The sequence below is a fragment of the Telopea speciosissima genome, chromosome 7 (assembly GCF_018873765.1).
Source record: "Telopea speciosissima isolate NSW1024214 ecotype Mountain lineage chromosome 7, Tspe_v1, whole genome shotgun sequence".
NCBI lineage: Eukaryota > Viridiplantae > Streptophyta > Magnoliopsida > Proteales > Proteaceae > Telopea > Telopea speciosissima.
In genome coordinates this window covers 13,152,475-13,163,395 of record NC_057922.1, presented here as the reverse complement: position 1 = coordinate 13,163,395, position 10,921 = coordinate 13,152,475, and the positions used below count along the sequence as shown (strand labels likewise).

At 39.0% G+C, this 10,921-nt stretch overlaps 2 protein-coding genes across 2 annotated transcripts in view; both read left to right on the top strand.

The window, feature by feature from the left end:
• Positions 1 to 237: 237 nt before the first annotated feature.
• LOC122668016 (plasma membrane ATPase-like) overlaps positions 238 to 10,921 on the top strand; it is a 33,239-nt gene continuing 22,555 nt past the window's right edge. Inside the window, exons 1-2 of the mRNA XM_043864536.1 lie at positions 238 to 371; positions 10,823 to 10,920. Coding sequence (XP_043720471.1) covers positions 10,873 to 10,920 — 48 coding nt within the window. The 5' untranslated portion in view covers positions 238 to 371; positions 10,823 to 10,872. The remainder of the gene's footprint in view (positions 372 to 10,822; position 10,921) is intronic.
• LOC122668013 (plasma membrane ATPase) lies at positions 302 to 6,585 on the top strand. Its single transcript, XM_043864533.1, has 14 exons — positions 302 to 458; positions 2,142 to 2,498; positions 2,573 to 3,334; positions 3,429 to 3,551; positions 3,677 to 3,781; positions 3,865 to 4,009; positions 4,102 to 4,266; positions 4,371 to 4,609; positions 4,698 to 4,730; positions 4,825 to 4,906; positions 5,020 to 5,180; positions 5,283 to 5,456; positions 5,581 to 5,763; positions 6,132 to 6,585. The coding sequence occupies exons 1-14, from the start codon at positions 411 to 413 to the stop codon at positions 6,408 to 6,410; spliced, it is 2,856 nt and encodes a 951-aa protein (XP_043720468.1). The 5' UTR covers positions 302 to 410; the 3' UTR covers positions 6,411 to 6,585.

The following is a 10,921-nucleotide window of genomic DNA, read 5'->3' as shown; positions in this document are numbered from 1 at the left end:
AATGGATCCAATTGTTCTATACCGCATTTTGGACGGCGTAGGAGAAGCGAAGAAGGTTTTTGCAAACCCGAGGAAGTATCGTTGTGATACCCCCTCAGGCCAGGCTTCTTTGGGTCTAAGCCTCTTAAGGTGGGACCCCACACAAAGGGTAGTCAATTTCGACGACACCTACCTGTGATGGCGAGGTATAAGAAAGAGAGGGTCCGAATGAGCCTCTCATTCATCTTCTTCTATTGATGCTTTGCTTCGTTCTTTTAAGGAGACAGAGGCTTCTCAATTCTCATCGGGCCATGGCCGTAGCTTCTTCTCTTTTTTTAACGATTTAGGTTTTTTTAGTTTTTTGGTGGTTCTGATTCTCTTGTGTGAGTGTGTCTCTTGACTGTTGAGTTCCTTTGCTGCCGCCGGCGAAGATGGGGGGCATCAGCTTGGAGGAAATTAAGAACGAGAATGTTGATCTGGTAAATAACTCTTTCTTAGTGTAATAATTCCAATGCATAATTTGGTTTTCTTCTTCTTGTTTTTTTGGCGATCTGAGATGTGGAATTAGATTTTCAGGAGCTGATTTGAGTTTTCTAGAGTTTGATTGTGTTAATTACTGTATAAAGCGAGATTTCGTTGAGTTTGTTGTTTATTTAATCTTTGTTTTGGTTTCTTTAGTATTTGATAGATCGGAATTGTGAGGGTTTTAAACTGACATGCGAAAGCGGAAGTGAAACCGATTTGCTTTGAGGTTTTTTCCTGGTGTCGGCTTGTTTGCCTAGAACTTAGAAGTATGAGAGTTTTTAGTAGTTTTAGCTTTTTTCTGTTTCGTTTTGAAGTCTTTTAAAAATTTTAATCTTGCACTTTGGAAGTTTAAACGAAATTATTCGGTTGTATAGTTTGATTTATTAGCTTTTATTTTCTTATTCGCTTACCTTTTTCTTAATCTACAGCATGAGAAGATCTGATTTATATTCGCTACCTATAGGCGTGATAATCTGCTTGTTTCTTTCCATTTAAATCGTGTTCATGTGATTCGAAATTGCGTCAGATCGGAAACAGAAGATTCCTTTCCATTTACTTCTGATCAGTTGGAAAACCAAGAAACACTGATAAATTAGTCAACAATTATTAAATAATTTTTTTATTATTTCAGTCCCTGTATCAGCTGCAGACTTCTGCTTTCACCGCTGGTTATCCTAGACGGCTATACCTAATAATCTGCAGGATTTGTCGCTTAAATTTCAAACCGCTTTGAACGTGACTAGGAAGACTTTCCATTTTTATTATTCAGCGATCGTTTGGAAGATCGTTGGTTCCCCTAGATGAGTTTTCGAAGCCCGTTCTTGAGTTTTGGAAGACTTTCCTGATTCAGCAATACCGATCCGGATTGGCCGTAGGCCGTAGCAGATGGATTTGTCCGTTGGTTTTTTTTTTTTTTTATAATTATTTTACCCTTGGTCTGTTTTGATCCACCGGTTCGGGTTCAATCAGGAATGAATATCGGCCCGAATCGATGTAAACCGGCCAATCCGTACGAAATACTAAAACCATGGCCCGGACTCTGGAGCCTGGACTCCACGCTTTCTTTGCTGTTTGACTGTTTTGGGATTATTCGGTTTCGAGGGGGGTTACTTCCATGAATCCGTGGTCCTTCAACCCTTTTCTCGGTTTTCACGCTCGATTTACTGCTACATGGAAGTAGCTAACTATTGATATTGAAGATTTATCATGTATATTTTGGCAATTTCTCAATTCTATCTGCGCTTTTCATCAGAACAAATGGTTGGGAGTCTGCCGTTCCCCTACCCAATAAAAAAACAAAACAAAAAAAGTCTTCCCAGCCGTCCGATGCGGGCCGGACGCACTGGCACGCTGGAGAGGATGGGGTGGGGCGGGGTGGGGGGGGGGGGGGGGGTTGGGGTTGGGACGCACAGTCCACTACGGTGAGGACCGGGGGATTGATCGCTTGAGCCTCGTTTCCATCACCGGAAAAAGTTTTCTGCGAAGAGTTGTGTTGGCCCTTAGCATCATAGAATGTTGAGATTTCACAGAAAGCTGCATAATACCCTTGTTAGGAAGGGCTAAATGGCCTTTTGAAAGTGGAAATCTTTTCGATTTATGCTTCTACTGTAAGGTGTACTGAGATTGGCTTTCTTCAGGAAAAAGTTCCGATTGAGGAAGTGTTTGAGTCATTGAAATGTTCGAGGGAGGGTCTCACGTCCGACGACGGAGCCCACAGGCTTCAGATATTCGGCCCCAACAAGCTAGAAGAGAAAAACGAGAGCAAGTTCCTCAAGTTTCTGGGGTTTATGTGGAACCCTCTATCATGGGTCATGGAAGCCGCAGCTATAATGGCTATTGCTTTAGCAAACGGTGGTGGCCAACCCCCAGATTGGCAGGATTTCGTGGGTATTGTTGTCCTTCTGGTCATCAACTCCACAATTAGTTTCATTGAGGAAAACAACGCCGGTAACGCTGCAGCAGCTTTGATGGCTAACCTTGCCCCCAAAACTAAGGTACAGACATTGACCGAAACATGTGAGTCCTTAGATATTTCCTTTTTGTTAATTTTGTGTTGACCTTCTTGTAGGTGCTTAGAGATGGTCGATGGAGTGAGCAAGAAGCTGCTATTCTGGTTCCTGGAGACATTATCAGCGTCAAATTGGGAGATATCATCCCCGCTGATGCTCGCCTCCTAGAAGGTGATCCTTTGAAGGTTGATCAATCTGCATTAACCGGAGAATCCCTCCCTGTCACAAAGAACCCATACGATGAGGTGTTCTCTGGTTCAACTTGCAAACAGGGAGAAATTGAAGCTGTTGTCATTGCCACTGGTGTCCATACCTTCTTTGGAAAGGCAGCCCATCTGGTTGACAGCACCAACCAAGTTGGTCACTTCCAGAAGGTTTTGACTGCCATCGGTAACTTCTGTATTGTCTCGATTGCGGTCGGTATAGTCATCGAGATCATTGTCATGTATCCAATTCAGCGTAGGCCATACAGGAGTGGAATTAACAACCTCCTGGTTCTTTTGATTGGTGGTATCCCCATTGCTATGCCCACTGTATTGTCAGTGACCATGGCTATTGGGTCGCACAGGCTTTCTCAACAGGGTGCCATTACCAAGAGAATGACTGCCATTGAAGAGATGGCTGGTATGGATGTCCTGTGCAGTGACAAGACTGGTACCCTGACCTTGAACAAGTTATCTGTTGACAAAAATCTCATTGAGGTGTTCACAAAGGGTGTGGAGAAGGATCATGTGATATTGTTGGCAGCTAGGGCATCGAGGACTGAAAATCAAGATGCAATTGATGCTGCCATTGTTAACACCCTTGCAGACCCTAAGGAGGTATGGTTTGTCCCCTCTTTTACCTCTTTCTTAGTTTACAATTGAATGGTCATTGACAAGTTCTTATGCTGGCATATCTTGCATTTTGGTGCAGGCTCGAGCAGGCATCAAGGAGATTCATTTCTTCCCGTTCAACCCTGTAGACAAGAGGACTGCTTTGACCTACATTGACTCAGACGGCAACTGGCACCGGGCCAGCAAAGGTGCCCCCGAGCAGGTAACTTTGTCCTCTTGTCAGCTTTTGATTAGTGATGAGAAGCTATAATAAGGTTGAATAGTAGTTCACTGAGGTTATAATAAGGTTGAATTGTAGTTCACTCGTCTATTTATTTCCAAAAACAGATATTGACCCTTTGCAACGCCAAGGAGGACCTAAAGAAGAAGGTTCATTCTGTGATTGATAAATATGCTGAGCGTGGGCTTCGATCATTGGCTGTTGCCAGACAGGTAAGTGGTTTTGACATGAATGTATATTCTTCAAGTGAATTGAAATACCCCCTCATTGTTTTTGTGTTGTTATTTATTCACAGGAAGTGCCAGAGAAAAGCAAGGAGAGTCCAGGGAGCCCATGGCAGTTTGTTGGTTTGTTGGCACTCTTTGATCCTCCTAGGCATGACAGTGCAGAAACTATCCGCAGGGCTCTTCACCTTGGTGTGAATGTTAAGATGATTACTGGTAAGTTGGATCTTCCTTTTCCTGTAATTATCATTTAATCCCTTAATACATGGCATGGCTGGTTTTCATTATATTATTATTTCAATCTCCAGGCGATCAACTTGCTATTGCAAAGGAGACTGGGAGGAGGCTTGGAATGGGAAGTAACATGTATCCTTCCTCTTCACTGCTTGGTGACCACAAGGATCAAAGTATTGCCTCCCTTCCCATAGATGAGTTGATTGAGAAAGCTGATGGTTTTGCAGGGGTATTTCCAGGTTGGTTCCTTAATGCATACCTACTACCTGGGACTGTTGGTCTTTTCTTTCTCCAGATTGATCATAAAAATTGGCTCCAACACCTCTTCAACCTTTTTTTGTAGAGCACAAATACGAAATTGTGAAGAAGTTGCAGGAGAAGAAGCATATTTGTGGTATGACTGGAGATGGTGTTAATGATGCCCCAGCTTTGAAAAAGGCAGATATTGGTATTGCTGTTGCTGATGCTACTGACGCTGCTAGAAGTGCTTCTGACATTGTCCTAACTGAACCTGGGCTGAGTGTTATTATTAGTGCTGTGCTAACAAGCAGAGCAATTTTCCAAAGGATGAAGAACTACACAGTTGGTTTTTGTCATCTTCTTTACTTTTTCCATGCATCAATTTCTCTTACCTAACAGAGGCTGATTCAATTGTTTTTAATCTTTGCAGATTTATGCAGTTTCAATCACTATTCGTATTGTGGTAAGTTTATTAAATTGAGACCAATGGTTTTCGGAGTCGGTATTTCTATGGTTGGTTACTAATTGAACTGTTTCTCTTGCTTCTGTTTGTGTAGTTGGGTTTCTTGCTTATTGCTTTGATCTGGAAGTTTGACTTCTCTCCCTTCATGGTTTTGATCATTGCCATTCTTAATGATGGTGAGATTTTATCAAGCAAAGTTTGAAAAATACTTTAACAGTCTCCTTGGTCGCTCAGCAATCTTTCATCTTTCTAATTGTGAAGCTGATGGGTTTTTCTATTTTATCGTTAGGTACAATCATGACAATCTCAAAGGATCGGGTTACACCATCTCCAATGCCTGACAGTTGGAAATTGAAGGAAATATTTGCTACTGGAGTTGTGCTTGGAACGTACTTGGCATTGATGACTGTGTTATTTTTCTGGTTGATGAGCCGAACAACTTTCTTTGAGGTAAGAAGTTCAATTCTGCTTTGTCTGCAGATTTCTGAACCAATTTCTTTCCCATGTGTATTCCTTTAGAGCTTATATCTCTTACTGTTCTTGATAATGCAGGATAAATTCGGTGTTAGAAAATTAAGTGATCAAAATGATGAAATGATGGCGGCCTTGTATCTACAAGTCAGTATTATTAGCCAGGCCCTCATTTTTGTCACTCGTTCTCGTAGCTGGTCCTACGTTGAACGCCCTGGATTGCTCTTAGTGAGCGCTTTTATAGTTGCTCAGCTGGTAAGAGCCATTCTCATAAGCTTTTTCTTATTCGTGGGAACTGTTGGCTAAATCCAATCTTACAACTTGGCAATGGAAAGATGTTTTTGATCTGCTTTATACTAAACCAATCTGATGTTCTCAGGTGGCAACTCTGATAGCTGTCTACGCCAACTGGGGTTTTGCATTCATTAAGGGTTGCGGCTGGGGTTGGGCTGGAGTGATCTGGCTTTACAGTGTCATTTTCTATGTCCCACTCGACTTCATCAAGTTTGCAATCCGTTATGTCCTCAGTGGAAGGGCCTGGGTTAACTTGTTTGAGAGCAAGGTATATACTTATCTTTCTGGAGAGGATTCCTTAAGTGGGCAGCTTGGAAAGGAATCTCCAAGTGGGGACCTAAATATCTTATACCTCACAGTTCAGCTGTAATACCTTCCCAATTATTGGGAAGGTATTTATTTGATTGAATTAGGTTCTGAAATTTGACACATGGCCAACTAATACCACTCTTTGAATATCAAGCAATCAAAATTGTCATATAACTCATCCACATGGCATAGTTAGGTGTCCGCTTGGAGATTCCTCCTTTCCAAATTAGCTGCTTGGAGGAACATTTCACTTATCTTTATGATTTTTTCCCATTTTGGTGAGCTTTTTCATTTGATTAATTGTTTTGCCCTCTTCTTGAACAACAGACTGCCTTCACCACGAAGAAGGATTACGGCAAAGGGGAAAGAGAAGCACAATGGGCTCTTGCTCAGAGGACACTGCACGGGCTTCAACCTCCAGAAACCTCCAACCTCTTTGCTGAGAAGAGCACCTACAGTGAACTCTCTGAGATTGCTGAGCAAGCCAAGAGACGAGCTGAGGTTGCTAGGCTACGTGAACTCCACACACTCAAGGGTCACGTTGAGTCGGTGGTGAAGTTGAAGGGCCTTGATATTGATACAATTCAACAGCACTATACCGTTTAAGTAAAGATCAGAAGAGAGAAGTGCTCGGGTCATATTTCCAGAGAAGAGAATGAAGGCCTGATTGCTGTAACCTTTCCTAGATAGAGAAGAATGTCTGTGGACCTATTTCATATCAGTCTCTGTTTTCATTCTTGATATTTTGAGTTCAGAGGAAAGAGAGGTCTTATTTCTAACTGTTGTTGAGAGCAAAATTTCTGTCGGCTGGAGAAGAAACTAAAGCTGGCATTCGATTGAGAAAGTTCTTAATTGAACTGTAGTCGTTCATAAGTTAGTGAAGCAACATATTGTTATGTAGTGACAATAAGGGAGCTTTTCCACAAGGTGAAGTAGCCAAGAGCTCAACATAGGATAAACGTGGAGTAGAAGTATTATTTTACTAAGGCGTACTCAATGGGATTATATAGATACCAAAAGTTGTCAAGGAATGTAAATGGATTAGTTGAAAATCCATATTCAATTCTTGTTCGTATTTGTTTAGGGAAATCTGTTTTTGAAAAATTGGTTTGCCAAAACTATCTAAATTTGTTCGAATGCTAATTGGATGCATGTACAAATATTTTAATTGCATAATCTATATTATCCATTCCGGTTAGGTCGGATTATAAAAGTATGATTAAATAATATTTTACAATTTATCAATTCATGGTACAGAACAAGTAGTTAAACATGAAATTAGATGAAAAAAATATTTATGAGGACATCTATGTAATTTTAGATGACATTTCAATATCAACCTTAGTTGGGTTATAATTACAACCCTTCACCTTTTCGTCTTTTCGAATTTGGCTTCTACATTTCTCCTTAGATGGTGAGATTGCCACGTCACTCTTTCTAAATTCATGACTTCCACTCTACAGTTCCATTTGGGATGTAAATGAATAGTCAAAAATCTGTATTCAATTTGTGTTTGTATATCTCTTTAATGGAATCTATATTCTAAAATTTGGGTTTCAAAAACTATCTGAATCAGTCCAAAGCGCTATTGGATGCAGATATGGATAATTCAATGTGAATTCCACATGTTCAGATCCCTATGATTGACTTGTGGGATAATCTTTCAAAACCCTTGACTAAAGATTTGGTACATAAATATATTTTGGGAACATGTTGATAACGTGGGTGAAAAGATTCAACTTGAACCGTTTATCTTTAATAACTATCAATTGTATATGAATAAGATTCTCAATTGTACATCGGAGCTGATCACCAGACCTAAGAGGACTTTTCCCTATTTCAATTCAGTAATATGAGTTTTGGTGTATTAGTAGTTGATACCCATGGATTATATACAATTGCACTGGGCTCACTACATTTACCTTTGAATATAAGATATGTTCAATATAGAATCCACTTCAATAGTAAGGATGAACATCATGAAAGGGATTGTCAATTTATGATTCGACTTAAAATTCTGGATTAGGTTGCATGATTTGTAAATTTCTTATGAAGTGTTTGAAAAATTGTTCACTATTATTAATCTTCTTTTTTTTTTTATTATGAGTTTTGTCCAATCTGTTGTGTGTTACCCTTGGTTAACAGAAGCTTTACCCTCCTTAACGTAGAATAATTAAACCACATCTAAATTACAAAATCATAACTTAAAATCATCAAAAAAAAGGACAAAAATCATAAAAGTGGTAGCATACCTTGCTGCCAAGATCAAGAACTCAGATTAGAATTCAAGCTAGATAACGGGTAAACACATACCTTTGGAGCAGAACCAATGATTTGGGGTAGAGAGCACAATGGGCTCAAGTTGAGAGGCAAGAACTAACAATACCTATACAAAAATTCTCTCCACAAAGAGGTTTCTTTTGCACACTTTAAAGGTGTTTGATGATGTGAGGCAAAGGTCTTTTATAGTTTTGAGAGAGGCTACTTTAGCCTCTTAGCTTCACAAGAGATCAATTCTCATCTAAAATCGTTGAATTTTGGATGAGATATTGCTGATTTATAATACTAAAATACAATTATCAATTGTAGTTTCTCATTTTATTTAGATCTTCAATTCCTAATCGAAACAATGAAAATCACAATTCACCTAATTGCATGATAATCATCAAATATAATGGTTATTTTTGTACCAAGTATTATTTATTTTAATTTAGACATAGTATATATATATATTATGTACGCCATCATTTATTTCTGCTTATACCACATTGCCATATGTCAAAATAATATTATAATAATCATTTGAAAATTTTAATTCAATTTAAATATGCCACATACAAATTGGGTCATATAATTGAGATAGATTATTATGTTGGTGAGCATTCTCTTGAAAGAGAAGTGCCAAACCACCAGAATAAGTCCTGAATCAACCCTTGGCAATATCCACTCTAGAAGGAAAGAAATTTTGTATGACCTCTAAGTAGACATCTGTCCGATTCTCTATCTAAGGTAGGAGGTCCAACAAAGCCGGAAAATTACCTCCGCCAGTTTCTTGCCCGGCCCAGTTCTCCAGTTCCTCTAATAGGGGGTGGACCCCATCCGAACAGGAGTAGGATGGTCATTCCAACCCCCCCATTATTAAAGGAACTGGGCCTGGCAAGGAAGTAGAGGGGATAAATATATAACAAAGTCACACACTGTTGTTTATTGCCCCTCTTTTTTTGGGTTTTTTTTAATACATATGACCCCTCTTTCTTTGAAAAGACCAATTGCTCAAATCCATAGTGGCATGACTATCATGCCGAGTGGCTCTCACCAAAATTAAAAGTGACATTCCTCACATTAAATTTTTTCACTCCATCCCCACCCTCATTAACATCTCCCCAAAATTGCCATACTTCTCTCCCAAGTTTTTAATTAGGTGTTAATGATTTGATTTCAGTTTGGTTTCGATTCGATTTAAAATATCATATGAGCTTATTTTCCAAATCAGAACCGAATTGATTCGGTTTTTACTTTGATTTTTATTTTTATTTGTTCTACTTTTGGTTTTTTACTCGGTTTGTACTCTATTTTAAGTGATTAGGCCAATTTTTACATATTCACCAACAAAAAAAAACTCTTATTTTTTAGGGTCATAATACAACAAGCTTTTTCCAAACATTAAAAAGGAATAGAATTTAGCATCCACATTGAAAATTTGTTCGATTCGAACAAATCACTTAGTCATGAAATTAAAATTGAACTAAACCGAACAGTATGAGGGTATTATCGATTCTATACAATAAAGAAAGAGACATTTATGACCACCTGGATTTTTCCTAACTTCATACTTTCATAGTGCATAAAAACCTTCTCTTTACATTTTTTATTAAAAAAATCACCTTTTGATTGTATTGATTCCACCCAAAAAAAAAAAAACTATGATAACACTAATATTTTATTAATTTTTTTTTTTTTGTTGAGAGTTGATGAAAAAAGAGTGGACGTAGTGCACGAGGCTCTCGCCACTGTGGAATCGGGAGAGGGTCATAATGTACGCAACCTTACCTCTGCTTTTGCAAAGAGGCTGCTTTCAGTGTTGAGAGTTGTTACTCGATACCTAAATCCATGTTCCCCTACTTAGTACTTAGAAAGGAAAAAACTCCCACTACTTCGAGGCTTAGAAGAAAATCAGATGATATTAGGGAAAATTAGATCCACTAGATAAGAACGAAAATTACAAGATATAATGTTACTTAATTCCCAAAGTTGGTTAGTACTCATACCACATTAAAGAATAAAAGAAAAAGAAAACTTTCAATTTTAAAAGTTTACTTTTATTTTAATCTTTACATGACATGAAACAAACATTGAGAATTGAATAAAACTTTTCAAAATAGAAAGTAATGGATGTAAACCAAATTTGAAACCTACTTGTCTTGTAATTTCCGTTCTTATCTAAATAGATATAAGAAATTATCCCATATTATTATTCTTACACTAATCGGATTTGAGAGATTGAGTGTGGGACCCATTAAATTGTCTACGGAGAGGTATTGATTGGGTAATAAGGTATATATTTTCACCGTATAGCATAAAATAGGAGAGAAAGAGCGAAAGGTTCATGCCACGTTGACTAATATATGGGGCCCTCCACTATTTAATTGGAATAAGATTCATGCCACGTTGACCAATAGTGGGCCCACCGAAGCATGCGGCATTTTGGAACGGCATGGGAGGAAGCGGAAGGTTCAGCAACCAGAGGCGTGCTGCAAGGACACGTCACGGCATGAACCGACATGTCACCCGTAAAAGCAACACAGAGAGGGAGCGAAAAGTAAGAGTTTGGCTTTAAGAGAAAGAGCTTTAAATAAAGAGCCCTTCTTGGTCGAAGGTGGGACCCACACAAAAGGGTGGGGTCAATTTGGACTAATACCTAACTGTGATGGATGGGTGAGGTATAAAAAGATGGAGAGGGTTCGAGTGAGTTCGGAGTTCTTCAGTCTTAAGGAGACGAAGCTTCTCATGTGTGAGTTTCTCTTTGAGTTCCATTGATTGGTGAGTTACTTTGCTGCCGCCGGCGAAGATGGGTGGCATCAGCTTGGAGGAAATTAGCAAGGAGAATGTTGACCTGG